The following is a 16,305-nucleotide window of genomic DNA, read 5'->3' on the forward strand; positions in this document are numbered from 1 at the left end:
TCAATTTCACTTACCGATTATTTTTAGAATAACATATCTTGACCCCAAAAATGATCACCACACACAAAACCGTTAAAAGCACCAATGCGATGACCAATGAAAACACGGGATCTGAATAGGAACAAAAAAATATATATATATTTTGCCTTTCATGCAATAAATATAAGATTTATTGTACATATAAAATAATGAAAAAAACTGAACATTTGAAAGATACAAACCCATTTCCTTGATGTCAAAATGAACCGTGGAACCGTTGCGGCTGCCGCCGTACGTGCTAACCATCAAAACGGCGCTGTAAACGGATGAGGATTTCAAGCCCGTCAGGACCACTTTGCGTTCTTGGAGGTCTCCCGTCACCGCTGAAAGGACAACGGTGGACTTGATTGACGTGGACGGACGGGAAGAAGACAAACAAAAAGATGGCGTACCGTGCTTTTTTTCCGTTTCGTCCCAGTAAAACAGTTTGTAACTTTGGATGATCCCGTTCTGATGCTCCAGTGGAATTTCATCCCAGGTGAGTTCCACGTGGTAAAGCCAGTTCTTTTTTATTCTCATTTTGGGAACCTCAGATGGAGCTAAAAACAAACAAACAAACAAACAACAACAAAAGGGTGTCATTGTGGTTGCTAGGAAATAAAAACCATCAGATTTTTTCTCGCTAAATAAATAGCAAATATAATGTAAATCACATAGGTTTTTTTTCATTTATGTTGTATTTGAACCGAAATATGATTTTATTAATCACTTGCTACTTTATGACCAATTTATTTAATTGGTACCAACATAAAATCAAGACCATCAAACATATTACCCAAATAATGATGAATCTGAATTAATGTGTTTTTGTTGTTGTAAAATAATGTCTGAATTTAATTGTGCGTAATTTTTTTTTGGGTCAAATAATGTGATTATAAAAATTGCATTTTAAAGTCATTATACAAGTACAATGATATTTAAAGCTTCATTATGAAGTGGACAAATAAAAAAGAAATAAATAATAATCAAAAATAATGAATAAATAAGTAATAACTTCATAATATTATGAACTATGAAATTAATTATGCGTAAAATTTGTTTTATATTTGTCAAATGTGATTATAAAAACGTAATTTTATTGTCATTATACAAGTACAATGTCAATTAAAGCTTCATTAAGAAGTGCACAAATAAATAATTAATAAATAATAAATAGATAAGTAATAAGTTCATAATATTATGAACTATGAAATTAATTATGCGTAAAATTAGTTTTTTGTCAAATAATTTGATTATAAAAATGTAATTTTATTGTAATTATACAAGTACAATGGCAATTAAAGCGTCATCAAGAAGTGCACAAATAAATAATCAATAAATAATAATAAAAAAGAATACATAAATAAGTAATACATGCATAAAATTATGAACTATGAAATTAATTATGCGTAAAATTTGTTTTTTGTCAAATAATTTGATTGTAAAAATGTAATTTTATTGTCATTATACAAGTACAATGATAATTAAAGCTTCATTATGAAGTGCACGAATAAATAATAATCAAAAATAATAAATAAATAAGCAATAAGTTCATAAAAGTGAAATTAGTAGTAATTATACCAAACGCTTTTGTGTCACGGACAATAAATGAAGGTAATTAAATGAATATAATCTGAAATCATCTTTTGAAACTTGATTGTATTATAGTTAAAAATAAAATAAAATAGATTTATCATCAGACATAGCCACAATTTTATTTATGAAAAATATAGGAAATATATTTGACCAATCAGTAGATATCCTTTGAATTCGTAGTGTCACTATCAATTAAATGAATTGAATTTAATAACGAACGATGCCAAAAATGTAATCAAAACATTGTTTTCCTCAGCCAGAAGAGGCCACTGTTTTAACCCAAAATAGATCCTATTGGTGACTTCTTCCTCCTATTGGTTAACCACACCTCACCTGTGAACTTTGAACTCACCCTTTTGCAGCGAATAGGCTTTCACAGTGACAGGTGGGCCGACGCCATCTTTAAATCTGGGATATACCCAAATTCCATAAGGCTTGTATGGCTCAAAGCCGCCTGCGAATGAAAAGCGGTTAGCTAAAAGTCTGTCCGTAAGCTTCTAACATGGTGGAAAAGACAGCAAAAAACATTTAAATAAAAATCTGAACTTGCAGGGTGATTATGAATATTTTAATACTCACTGATAGTGATAGACGTCCAATCTATGTTGAAGGTTTGATTCTATTGACTAATTAAGTCTATGATTCGTTACAATCGGATACAATTAATTCCACTTCTAATTCAATTTCAATTAATAGGGTTCTAGTTGTAACAAAACATAATTTATTTAACCCTTTTGTACAAGAATTATATATTTTTTCAATACTTTTTTGTTTTGGTTACACAGAGGGTATCAAACCTGCGTGCCAGGGGCCAAATGTGGACCACGGCCCATTATTTCATGGGCCCCAATTTTTGTGATAAAAGTATAACTAACTTTAAAATAAATGAATTCATTAATTTAGCAAGGATAACATTCAAATATTTTTTAAAGACTAAAATGTGCATATAAAAAGTCATGACTATGAAATATTACAGGCAAAAATGAGACTACCAATCACATAAATTCAAAAAATGTATTAGATATATTTAGTTTTTGTAACCACGCATAGTTTAACTCTTTGGCGGCCATTATCGACAATAGATCCACTGATCCAGTCCAATCCAGACTTAAAGTCCGACATAATATAGGGACCCCTTTGCGAATGGGGGCATAAAAGAATACGATACCTGTGATGGCGAGTCTGGATAGATTCCGTCCCACGGTTTCAAAACGAACCAGGGACAGGTCACTGTTCAACAGGGGTCTCCATTCCACCACATAATCCACCAGAGTGGGTGACATGGTATTTTTCCAGGAGACAAGCAAGGACCCGTCATCAGCGGCGCTAGCGCTAAGATCCAACATGGCGTCGCCAGCTGCACATAAACAAATCAGACCTTCATAAATGAGCCTGAGAGATTCTACCGTATTTTCTTGCATATAAGCCACCCCCTAAATGGGGGGTATATAAAATGTGGGGTATATTAATTGGAGGGTATATTAAATGGGGGTATATTAAATCATTTAATAAACCACCCCCCATTTAATATACCACCCCCATTTAATATACCACCCCCATTTAATATACCACCCACCCATTTAATATAGCACCCCCTTTAATATAGCACCCTTCATTTAATATACCACCCTTCATTTAATATACCACCCCCCATGTAATATTCCACCCCCCTTTTAATATTCCACCCCCCATTTAATATACCACCCCCCATTTAATATACCACCCTTCATCTAATATACCACCCCAATTTAATATACCACCCCCCCATTTAATATACCACCCCCATTTAATATACCACCCCCATTTAATATACCACCCCCATTTAATATACCACCCCCATTTAATATACCACCCTTCATTTAATATACCACCCCCCATTTAATATACCACCCCCCATTTTATATACCACCCCCCATTTAATATACCACCCTTCATTTAATATACCACCCTTCATTTAATATACCACCCTTCATTTAATATACCACCCTTCATTTAATATACCACCCTTCATTTAATATACCACCCTTCATTTAATATACCACCCCCATTTTATATACCACCCCCCATTTAATATACCACCCTTCATTTAATATACCACCCTTCATTTAATATACCACCCTTCATTTAATATACCACCCTTCATTTAATATACCACCCTTCATTTAATATACCACCCTTCATTTAATATACCACCCTTCATTTAATATACCACCCTTCATTTAATATACCACCCTTCATTTAATATACCACCCTTCATTTAATATACCACCCTTCATTTAATATACCACCCTTCATTTAATATACCACCCCCCATTTAATATACCACCCCCCATTTAATATACCCTTCATTTAATATACCACCCCCATTTAATATACCACCCATCATTTAATATACCACCCATCATTTAATATACCACCCATCATTTAATATACCACCCTTCATCTAATATACCACCCCCATTTAATATAGCACCCCCCATTTAATATACCACCCCCCATTTAATATACCACCCCCCATTTAATATACCACTCCCCATTTAATATACCACTCCCCATTTAATATACCACCCTTCATTTTATATACCACCCTTCATTTTATATACCACCCTTCATTTTATATACCACCCTTCATTTTATATACCACCCTTCATTTTATATACCACCCTTCATTTTATATACCACCCCCCATTTAATATTCCACCCCCTTTTAATATACCACCCTTCAATTAATATACCACCCTTCATTTAATATACCACCCCCCATTTAATATACCACCCCCCATTTAATATACCCTTCATTTAATATACCACCCCCATTTAATATACCACCCATCATTTAATATACCACCCATCATTTAATATACCACCCATCATTTAATATACCACCCATCATTTAATATACCACCCTTCATCTAATATACCACCCTTCATCTAATATACCACCCCCATTTAATATAGCACCCCCCATTTAATATACCACCCCCCATTTAATATACCACTCCCCATTTAATATACCACCCTTCATTTTATATACCACCCTTCATTTTATATACCACCCTTCATTTTATATACCACCCTTCATTTTATATACCACCCTTCATTTTATATACCACCCTTCATTTTATATACCACCCTTCATTTTATATACCACCCTTCATTTTATATACCACCCTTCATTTTATATACCACCCTTCATTTTATATACCACCCTTCATTTTATATACCACCCTTCATTTTATATACCACCCTTCATTTTATATACCACCCTTCATTTAATATACCACCCCCCATTTAATATTCCACCCCCTTTTAATATACCACCCTTCAATTAATATACCACCCTTCATTTAATATACCACCCCCCATTTAATATAGCACCCTTCATTTAATATACCACCCTTCATTTAATATACCACCCTTCATTTCAGTATGAATGAGCTACAAATTTCCCGTTGGGCCAGATTGGAGCCCCTAGCGGGCCACTTTTGGCCCGCCGGCCGCCCGTTCGACACCCCAGTCCCAGTCCTACCTTTCGGATGGTAGATCCGGACAGACGTCGGGCTCGATTCCCCAGCGGCGTTCCGAGCCGTGAGATACACTTTCTTGGCTTTCCTGGGAATTTGGAAGGTGCAGTAATTCCAGGTGGTGGCGCACAACTTCCCCTTCCGACTCGACTCTTTTAGCAAGGAGGCCACGTAAGACAGATTCCGGCCGTTAGCTCGGAAACGTTCCGATGGCTGAGGAAAAAAACAACAAAAAAAAACCCCAAAAAACGATTGTTGTTAAGGGCAGCGATTTCGCACACTTAGCAAATTGTGCGTAGATAACGGAGTGCACCTTCCAAAATAAAAGCATGTTGAGTTGTTTGCCCGTGTGATCTCCGATAACCCTCAGCCAGGATTTGAGGCTCCCGGTGGGAGCTAAAAAAATGTTTCAAATAAGAAATAAAAGGTCTCCTTGGTCTGAAATTAGTCGAGAATTGATTCGAGGTCTACCGGTTTCAAAGGTGACAGCGGATTGGCTCTCACTCCATTCACTCCAGGGGCTTTGCTGGTATCGAACTCGGATCTGGGCGACGTACTGCGTCCCATGCCGAAGACCGTGCTGGTACACGGGCCTCTTGGAAAGCACTTGGTTCAGGATCTGAAACCAGAAGATCCAAGTATGAGCCTCAGTTTTTTATGCAAAGGTGTCAATTAAAAGTAAAGTCAATCCTGTGTGTGGACTTCCTGTTTCTGACTAAAATAAAATGTCAAAAATAAAGATCAACAATGACAGAAAACACAATATATTGAGGTTTTTTTGCCCATTGGAAAGAAAATGATATTTTATTAAAAAAGAAAAAACTATTTACGGCTACTCTCTGTTGTAATAAAAAATGTTTAATTAAATATTCATTTTAAATGTAAAACAAAAGGGAATATTGACAGATTCAATCCCTTTATTTTGTCATTAACGTAAAACATGATTTGCTGTTAAGAGGCTCAAAAAATAGGATTTCAGTGAGTTAAATGAACTAAAATGGTAAAAAAATAGTCAATTTTATGAACTACAATTTGAGTAAAACAGTTGACAAAAAATAAATGTAACAAAAAATGCAGTTAAATAGGTCTACGCCTTCAGGTTATGTCTTAATATTAGAAAAGAAACAGTTCCCAAACACGAAATTAAATGTTTTGAATGCAATTCTACTTCTGGGACTGACCATTTAATTGAGTTATTCTCTAATGAACCACTAGAGGGAAACATAATTTCTGTGTTGTTACTTATATCGCACTTTTCGAAGCGAAAAAAAGTGAACGACACATGGCGTACTCACTGGTCGCTGGACCCAAACGCCGTTCGTCCTTGTCTTGAGTCGGACCTCAAGACTGACATAATCACTGATCCAGTACTGGTCTTTGTAAAACTTCCAACTGACCCTGAGGCATCCAAGACTCCACGATTGGAGCTCTGTAATCTCTGGTTGGTCAAATTTAGCTGGAATGTCAAAGTAAATCGGCAAAAAAATCAATAAGTACTTCCACCAAGTTCAAAAGTACAGAACAGCAATAATAAGTACGGAGGTCCAGATAATATAGTTTTACGTTTGAGTCCTGATCCGATACGGACGGGTATTAAGAAAGTCGAAAAAAGCACATATACATTTTTATTCTTCTCAAATTAGTCATGCAGCACAAAATTAGATTGCTGATGAAAAAGTCCCCGATATAATGACGTAAAACCTGTTTTTGTCCGCCAGATGGCGACAATCTGCCTTCTTTTACAAAAGCCTGCCCTTGTCAAATAGCCTATGGCAAGTTTTTCGGTAATATAGATGTGGTAAAATTTAAAAAATAAAAGTTGGTGTGAGCGGAGAAAAACTAAAAAAATAATTTTATACCAATTTTCAGTCACATATTATGGGTGCGCCTTATACACGGGTGCGCCTTATGTACGGGTGCGCCTTATACTCGAATGAATACGGTACCTATAATTTAAATGTTTTTTTTTTCTTCACGCAATTGCGATCTTCTAAAAAGCTGCCATTGGGTCCGATTCCCGATGGCGTGACGGGCGGCAGACGTAGAGTGAAAACTCCGCCCCAATTTCCCGAACAGACTACCTGAAGCGACGGGTTCCAAAGTCAGGCGATCCGAGTCGGCCTCTCCGAGCGCATTCAAGGCCTTCACGTAAATTTCCATATCGGCGAAGAAGCCAAAGCCGCTTCGAGGGATGGTGAAGTTGCGAGCCCCCGGCGGTATTTTGTAAGCGGACTTCCTCTTCGAGTCCCTGACGTTAAAAACCCAAGGGAAGATTCCACTGTTTGACCGTTCTGACAATAGCTACAATTCCATTGTGATATTTACCATAAATGCGTGTGGAGGCTGTAGTTGGTGGGCAGGCCGGTGTCCGGGGGACTCAATTCCCACTTGCAAGTCATGGTTTCAGGAAAGGAGAGGTTGGTCTGACAGCTCAAATTTCGGGGTGCTGAAGGTGGATCTACAGGACACATAATTATATGCATTAAAAGTCCCCAAAAATTGCAAACAAGGTCAAAAAGGGAAGTAAAATGTCATTTAACATGTCGAAAACCAATTAGGTTGTCAAATCCAGCGCAGTGGATAAGTGTGTAGAGTGTTGGGCTCACAGTTCTGGGGTCTAGGGTTCGATCCCAGGTGAGTCCTCATTGTGTGGAGTTTGCATGTTCTGAGATTCCGTGGGTTTTGGCCGGGTACTCTGGGTTCCTCCCACATCCCCAAAACATGCATGCTAGGCTAGCTGGCTAACAGTCTAAATTGTGTTAGCGTGGTTAGTGTGGTTCATATGAGTGTGTAGTTATCAATCAATCAATATTATTTTCATTCATTCATTTTCTGTATTGTGTAACCTAAAGGTCGCGGGGGTGCTGGAGCCCTTCCCACCCAACTATGGACAACAACCTGATTTGGTTGCCACCCAATCACAAGGCACAAGGAGACAAACAACCAATCACGCTCACACTCATTCTAAACATTCAGTTAGCCTAGCATGCATGTTTTGGGGATGTGGGCGGAAACCAGAGTACCCGGCAAAAACCCACGCAATCTCAGAGAGAACATGCAAACTCCACACAATGAAGACCCACCTGGGATCGAACCCTCGACCCCAGAACTGTGAGCCCAACACTCTAGAGTATAGACAGACCGTGCAAAATGCACACAGAAAGTCGTAACCCCAAGCTATCATGGGTTTTCTTTGGGTACTCCGATTTTCCTCCCACATCCCCAAAAAATGTATGCTAGGCTAATTGTATGCTAAATTACCCCTAGTTATGAGTGACTGATTGTTTGTCTCCTTGTGTCCTGCGATTGGCTGGCCACCGATTCAGGGCGTCCCCCGCCGGGTGCCCGTAGTTGGGATAGGCTCCAGCACCCCCCGCAACCTATCTTTTTTTTGGATGGATTTATGTCCAAACTATGCTCTCGTATCGTTAGAAAGACAGTTCACATTTCATAGCATCGCTAACACGTAGCATTTGCTATTTTTCTTACATCCACCCTGGATTTGCACCCCTGCCACGATCTGATTGGGCGAGCCACGGATGCAGCAGGTGAGGACAGCGCTTTTTTGGTCGAAAGAAAGGATTTCCGTCCGGTAGCCCGTGCTGTTCCCATCCGACCCGGACACCACGGCGGGGAGGACCCGCTCGCCCAGCCGCCATTGGACACCGGCGCTTCGAGCGGCGCCGCCGAAGCAGTCGGCGTCGATGACGCAGGTGGCGTTGATGGGCGAGCCCACCGTCACCACCGAACTGGAAAGGTGGATCCTGGCACATATTCGGCGGCCATTCTCTGGGAAAAAGATTGGTCATTTTGAGTCAAATAACTTGATGGCCTTATATTCAGTAGTCCCTCAACATACGAGCAATTTGAGATAAGAGTAAAAAAATTAGTACTAATAAACACATTTTACTACTATTAAACCACTAGTTATTTGTTACTTTGTTAATAGATGGCAAATTAGAACAAATAAAACAGTTTTTCCAATCCAAAATCCTGTTTTGGGTGTTTTTTCAGAGGATTGAAACCAATTAATTTGTTTTTAGTCCATTCCTATGGGAAACGTTGATTTGAGTTACGAGTAAATGGACATACGAGCACAGCTCGTATCTCAAGGTACCACTGTAGTAACATTTAAAAAGTACAAATGTATTTTTTTTCCCGCATGACAACATTCAATCTCATGGTATGTTTTCCTAAGACACTTGTCTACATTTTTATTTTAACGCTAGCATGTATGACAACATTTGGTGAAGCCAATTAAGAATATGCCACGAACACCCGCAAAGTTTTGACAGCCCAGCGACGTGACGACGAGGGCAATCATCTCGCCTTCGCCATTTTTCCGTCGTCCCGTTTCTCCGTGACAGCGACGCTTACCGTGTTCCGCGGCGGCGGCGTTGGCGGTCCCCAGCATGATGAGCACTGACATCCAGGCGGCGGCGGCGTCCATGATGGCAAAACCTGTCAACCAGCAGGAAAAAAAAAACATTTGCAAGATGTGTCATTTATTTACAGATGATTGAGCCTGTAAAATAGTTTGTTCTTTCTTTTCAATGTATAATAGAGTATTTCATTGCATAATAATTGTAAAAAAAATAAGTAAAGGTTTCTACTACACAGATTTTGCCTTTCACGGGTTCTTTTTGGGAACGTACCCCCGAAAAACAAGGGTGTATAATTTTATTTATTTATATATTTAATTACTGAACTTCCACTAGTATAATGCCAATAAAAGCATTCAATTGAATAATAATGGCACTCTGTGTTAGATTAGAATAGATTTGATAACTATATTTATCCCATATTTGGGAAATTTCACTGTCACAGAAGGAGGGTGAGAATACAGACACAGTAAAAGACATTTTAGCCATAAATAAATAGGTAATAAATAAGTATAAAAAAAAAATATTAATATATAAAAAATATATAATATATATCTAAATATATATAAATATGTAATGTATATATATTAAAAAAATACAAATATCTAATATATATATAAAATATATAAATATATAATATATATATGAAATATATATAAATATATTATATATATATATCTATAAAATATATAAATATATAATATATATATATAAATATATATATATAAATATATATATATAAATATATATATATAAATATATCATATATATATAAAATTTATAAATATATCATATATATAAAATATATAAAAATATGTAATATATATAAATTATATAAATATATAAAATATATATTTCTTAACTAGGTCTACAATGTAAACATAAATTAATAGGTAATAAATAAGTTAAAAAAAAATATATAAATATATAAAAATATATAATGTATATATATTAAAACATATACAAATACCTAATATATATATAAAATATAGGTCTACAATGTCTTGTGTGTCTTGTTTGTCTTACTACTGCAACCAAGAAATTTCCCAAATAGGGGATGAAATAAAGTTCTAATCCAATCGAATAAATAAATAAATATTTAAATAAACAAGCGTGTTGCTGAAATATATATAAATATATACATACCTACAGATAGATGTACAACTATACATAGGGTTGGTCTTAAGATTGAGCCATGTCTTTTGTTTTTGTCATTTCTGTGTTGCGTCCGAAAATGCGCCGGTGTCGCAACTATCGTACTACAGCGTCCATATGTTTCCTTTCCCGCGGGTGGAGGAGTACCAAGTCCATTGCGACACCCACCATTTAGCAATATCCTTGACAAACAGTACAATTACACACGCTATACCACTTCCACATTTTTTTTCTCGGATTTCTTACAACCAGATCACCCTTCGAAAATTATTTTAAAAATGAATATAATTGAACCCTCTCTTCAAAATGTACAAATAAAATAGGACGGCCCAATTAGAAAATCTGAAACATATTTAAATATGGACATTAGCGTATTGAAATAGAAGTTGGCGAAGCGTACGTGACGAGCGGTCATAAAAACTGGGGAAAAAAAGGGTATTGAATTTGAAATTGGGATTCGAACCGACTCACCTCAGGTGACGGAATCACGTCGGGTTCATTTCTGTCCACGTGCAGCCGCCGAGAAAAACAGCCTTGTTTTGAAAGTGGAGACCAATTTTCCAGGAAGAGCCTCTCGACTGTCGGGGAGGCGGAGGAACTAAAAAAAAAAAACACCCAAACAAACAAACCAGACAGATTTTGCGGACAAAAGTATAAAGTAAAATGCCCTTTCTAGAGTGAAATTGTCTGGAAAAACAGTCATTGCTCATCATTTTGTCACAATTTTGCTTTAAAAAAAATGTGAAATTTTGGTTGCTACGTGCTACATGAAAAAAAGCCTCTAAAAGTGCATAATGAAGTCCCACTGCTATTTTTTGGGATTAGCGCCCTAGTTAGCGGGCTTAATAAAACGCCAGCTGATTGCTCCTCGGGGACTTGACCAAGCTGGCATTAGTCACGGGGCTGGAAAAAAATGGCCCCCAATGGTATTACACGGTCGTTAAGCGCCATTGGGACCCTCGTAAAGGCCGCGGCGGCTAATCGCAGATGCTAACGATGCACTGCTGAAGTCCGTTGAGTGAAATGTGTGGTGCGATGTGGAGTTCAAATGAGTGCGGAATTACCAATCCATCAATAGTATGTTCATTTACTCATTTTTCGTATTGCTTAACCTCATAAAGGTCACGGGGGTGCTGGACCCTGGCCCACCCAACTATGGACAACAGGTGGGGGGCGCAAGAAGACGAACAACCAATCATGCTCACATTTATGCTTTGAGGGGGGAACCGGAGTATCCAGAGAAAACCCATGCAAGGCCAGGGAGAGATAAATAAAAAGGTGTAGACTACATGTGTCAAAGTGGCGGCCCGGGGGCCAAATCAGGCCCGCCGCATCATTTTGTGTGGCCCGGGAAAGTCAATCATGAGTGCCGACTTTCTGTTTTAGGATCAAATTCAAATGAAGAGTATAGATGTATATTACATTTCCTGATTTTCCCCCTTTTAAATCAATAATTGTCATTTTTTAATCCATTTTTTCTGTGTTTTTAGTTCAAAAATCATTTTGTAAAATATAAAAATATTTAAAAAAAGCTAAAATAAACATTGTTTTAGATCTATAATAAACTGAATATTCAGGGTTTTAATCCAGTTCTTTTAATCCATTTATAAAAAAAAAAAAATATATTATATCTAAAATGGTCCGGCCCACGTGAAATCAAGTTGACGTTAAAGCGGCCCGCGAACCAACCGAGTCTGACACCATTGGTGTAGCCAGTTAATTGTACCGATTGCTAAGGTCCAACAGACAGTTTTCATGTGTCCAAGCATGCTAAGAATACCACATAAGAAGAGAAGAGGAAGAGAAAGTCAGTGGCATGCATTTTAGCACATATGCTTGCTCCATTCGAGACCTCCAACGCATCTGCATTTTAACAGCAGGCGACGTGTCGCTTTGCCTCCAACGGACAAATTGAATGTTGAACGCGGGTGGGTAAACATCGTTGCTGCAGGGGAAATAAGTAGTAACTGATTGATCCACTCTAAAAATAATTCCCTGTGGCAATGGTTGCTAGTGTAGTATGTAAGACACGACTCCAACTACTACTACCACCAACACCACCCTTACCACTACTACTTTCACAAACACTACCATTACCACTGCTACTACCACGACTACTACTATAATGACTACTACCACCACTAGAACAAACACTACCAGGACCACTACTACTAGTGTTACTCACTACTACTAGTATGTACAACTACTGCTACTCACTACTACTAATATGTACAACTACTGCTACTCACTACTACTAATATGTACAACTACTGCTACTCACTACTACTAATATGTACAACTACTGCTGCTCACTACTACTAATATGTACAACTACTGCTACTCACTACTACTAGTATGTACAACTACTGCTACTCACTACTACTAGTATGTACAACTACTGCTACTCACTACTACTAATATGTACAACTACTGCTACTCACTACTACTACTGCTACTCACTACTACTAATATGTACAACTACTGCTACTCACTACTACTAATATGTACAACTGCTGCTACTCACTACTACTGATATGTACAACTACTGCTACTCACTACTACTAATATGTACAACTACTGCAACTTACTACTACTACTACCACTACTACTCAGTACTACTACTACTACCACTACTACCACTACTACTACTCACTACTACTAATATGTACTACTACTGCAACTTACTACTACCACTACGACTACTAATACTACTACTACCACCACCACCTACTACTTCTACTACTTACTATGGCTACTAATACTATTACTACGTCTTCTACTACTACTTCTACTACTTACTATGGCTACTAATACTATTACTACGTCTTCCACTACTACTTAATACTACTATGTCCTACTACTACTACTACCCACTACTACTTCTACTACTACTTACTACTTAATACTACTATGTCCTACTACTACTACTTACTACTTAATACTACTATGTCCTACTACTACTTACTACTACTATGTCCTACTACTTCTACTAATTACTACTACTTACTCTGGCTACTGATACAATTACTATGGCTTCTACTACTACTTACTACTACCACTACCACCACTACTACAACAACTACTACTACTGCATCTTATAATCCAGTGTCTCTTACATATGAAACACATTTTAAGATTCCTCAAAAGTTTGCCTTATAATCCGGTGTCCGGTGCAAAAAACATTTCCTACTTCCATGTCATGATTCTCATTATACACCACAAGTACGTTAACTGATTTTGGAGCAAATGACAGCTATAAAAAATAAAGCAGATTACCCTGAAAGACATGCCATGTCACAAGGCTTCAACTAAGCAAATGTGCTCTGTTAAAATAATACGTTTCTACTAAAACGGGCCATTTCGAGACATCGAAAAGCTTGTTTGAACTCAATAATTATCCGTCATATTGGACATTCACACTCGAGAAAGCTTTATGTTCTTCGATGTGGAGGATGAGGAGGAAGAGGAGGAAGAGGAGGAGGTAGGAAGGGAAGCTCGGGGGAGGGAGGGGGTGGCAGTCAAGCTTGGACTTGCACTGGTGCTCCAGACATGCACCCAATCCGCTCTTATCTAGTAGCTGTCGCACGCTACGATGGCAAAATGGAATTGACTATTGATTTCCAGCCGCCCTTATCACAGGTCACTTGTGGCCTAGTGTGGTGGGACAAAAGCGGGTAAGACACGCCACGGCAAAAACGCGGGGAGACGCAGGTTGCTGTTCAGCGCACTCGCCAATGACTGTTGCTTCCAGTCTTACCACATTGTGTAAAAAAAACAAGCCGTTCCGACTCAAATAAAGTCATAACCTAACCATTTTCTGAACTGCTTACCCTCACAAGGCTCACGGGGGGTGCTGAAGCCCATTCCAGCTAACTATGACCACCCTGAATCGATGTTCAGTCAATCACTCGTATCTAGGGACAATTGAGCCAACAATTAGCTTAGCATGCACGTTTTTGCAACATGGGAGGAAACCGTAGACCCCAAAGAAAACCCACGCAAGCCCAGGGAAAACATGCAAACTCCACACTTGGAGAACCCACCTGGGATCGAACCCTCGACCTCAGAACTGCGATCCCGACACGCTAACCACTCACAACTACTATGACAAAAAGAAAAAGTTTCCACCACACACATTCTAAGCTGCAATCGGTGTATGATGTCGTAAAATAGCAATTCCATGCAACATTTTTACAAAATATGGGTTTGTCGAGTCTTGTATTGTAGCGCTCATCATCATTTGGCGCCGCCAACGGCTCATTGTTGCGCTAAAGAGCCACCCGAGCTCCATTATTCTCACCGATCATTGTTTTATAAGCCTCTTTTCTCCTGAATAGCCATTGTTCGCTAACTCGTCCGGCACGAATCCCTTTCCCGACAGGCTTCCCTTACTGGCAAGCTGAGGAAAGAAAATATAAAATTTTAAAAATCAGCTTTCGTATAACCCTGAGTGTATTCCAGCAATGTCCAAAACAGTATATACCATATTTTCTTGCATATTAGCTGTCTCCGTGTATAAGCTGACCTTTTAAATTGCGTTCAAATGGTTGATTTTGACAATTTCCCTCGTATAAGCCGCCCCCTAATTCACAATTTTCACTTCTATATTCATGGTTTTAATAGGGAGTACAAATGTGTTACTTTGAAGGGAAAATATATATATTTTTTACATTTTATGTAAGATACGGTTTATTGTTTTTCTTGAATTTCATTCATAGACGTCAACATTAATTTTGTTTAGCGTTTTATCTGTTTATCTTTTATCTATTTTGGAATAAATGACCGTATCGGCCGCATTGTCTTGCGTTATGGCGTTTTGTTTTTGTCACCTTGCAGTTTCGTGCATGTCAAGTCTAATTTGTGCGCATATAAGCCGTACCCTTGATTCAGTCATCATTTTTTTGAGCGACAAATACGGCCTATATGCGAGAAATTACGGTAACTGTGCTGTAAAATCTCCTATTACGGATTTTTAAACAGTAATTTAATGATAACAATTTTGTTATATGCAACTGTTATATAATGACAATAAAGGCTTTTGATTTTTGATGATAGAATCTTGAAAAAAGAGAATTCAAAAATAAAGTGTAATGACACAGACAGACACATACGTAACTATTGAAATTGTGTGAAGAAAAATGAATGTGAAATTATTTTTAATAGGACAATAGGACTCATTGGAAACTGGTGGTTGAGACTTGTTGCCTTTATCGTGCGATGAGTCGGAATACAAAATTTAAAGTGAGTGACAGAAGGAAATCCCGTTTATATTGCAAAAAAGGCCACATTTAAATACAAAAAAATAAATAAATAAAGGATTTTCTTTGATTGAAGTAACCTGTTTTGAGTTTAGGACATATTTTTGTTAAGAAATTTGCGTCTAGAGTTTTCAAAATTTGAACTCAAAGACAAACCTCAAAAATAAAATTAATGCCGTTTGAACTAAAAATGTTTTGAGTCCTTACCTCCATTTTTTTTTGTTACATATACATCACGCTTGGTTTTGACGGAAACATTCTGCTCCCCTATTGGTCAGGCATGTTTGGTTGACAAGTGTCTTTCTGAAAAGATAGGATAATAAAACACCATTAAAACAATCAGAGTCGTGTTTTTAGCGTCCTTCTTTTGAT

The 16,305-nt window shown here is 37.6% G+C and overlaps 1 protein-coding gene across 13 annotated transcripts in view; it reads right to left on the minus strand.

The window, feature by feature from the left end:
- csf3r (colony stimulating factor 3 receptor) overlaps positions 1–16,305 on the minus strand; it is a 127,895-nt gene that overhangs the window by 2,915 nt on the left and 108,675 nt on the right. For 10 of the 13 annotated variants that reach the window (XM_077598001.1, XM_077598005.1, XM_077598003.1 and 7 more), the window contains 17 exons: positions 16,141–16,236; positions 14,976–15,074; positions 14,506–14,589; positions 11,147–11,273; positions 9,516–9,599; positions 8,628–8,927; positions 7,464–7,596; positions 7,220–7,386; positions 6,434–6,594; positions 5,610–5,757; positions 5,452–5,534; positions 5,144–5,351; positions 2,783–2,971; positions 1,967–2,068; positions 432–578; positions 222–362; positions 15–111 (listed from right to left, as the gene is read on the minus strand). In XM_077598001.1, the coding sequence (XP_077454127.1) occupies positions 15–111; positions 222–362; positions 432–578; positions 1,967–2,068; positions 2,783–2,971; positions 5,144–5,351; positions 5,452–5,534; positions 5,610–5,757; positions 6,434–6,594; positions 7,220–7,386; positions 7,464–7,596; positions 8,628–8,927; positions 9,516–9,588 (1,949 nt within the window). In that variant the 5' untranslated portion in view covers positions 9,589–9,599; positions 11,147–11,273; positions 14,506–14,589; positions 14,976–15,074; positions 16,141–16,236. Of the gene's footprint in view, positions 1–14; positions 112–221; positions 363–431; positions 579–1,966; positions 2,069–2,782; positions 2,972–5,143; positions 5,352–5,451; positions 5,535–5,609; positions 5,758–6,433; positions 6,595–7,219; positions 7,387–7,463; positions 7,597–8,627; positions 8,928–9,515; positions 9,600–11,146; positions 11,274–14,505; positions 14,590–14,718; positions 14,739–14,975; positions 15,075–16,140; positions 16,237–16,305 lie in introns of those variants that run through there. The other 3 variants (XM_077597998.1, XM_077598000.1, XM_077597999.1) reach the window with 3 other exon arrangements.

This window comes from Stigmatopora argus, chromosome 4 (assembly GCF_051989625.1).
Source record: "Stigmatopora argus isolate UIUO_Sarg chromosome 4, RoL_Sarg_1.0, whole genome shotgun sequence".
Lineage (NCBI taxonomy): Eukaryota > Metazoa > Chordata > Actinopteri > Syngnathiformes > Syngnathidae > Stigmatopora > Stigmatopora argus.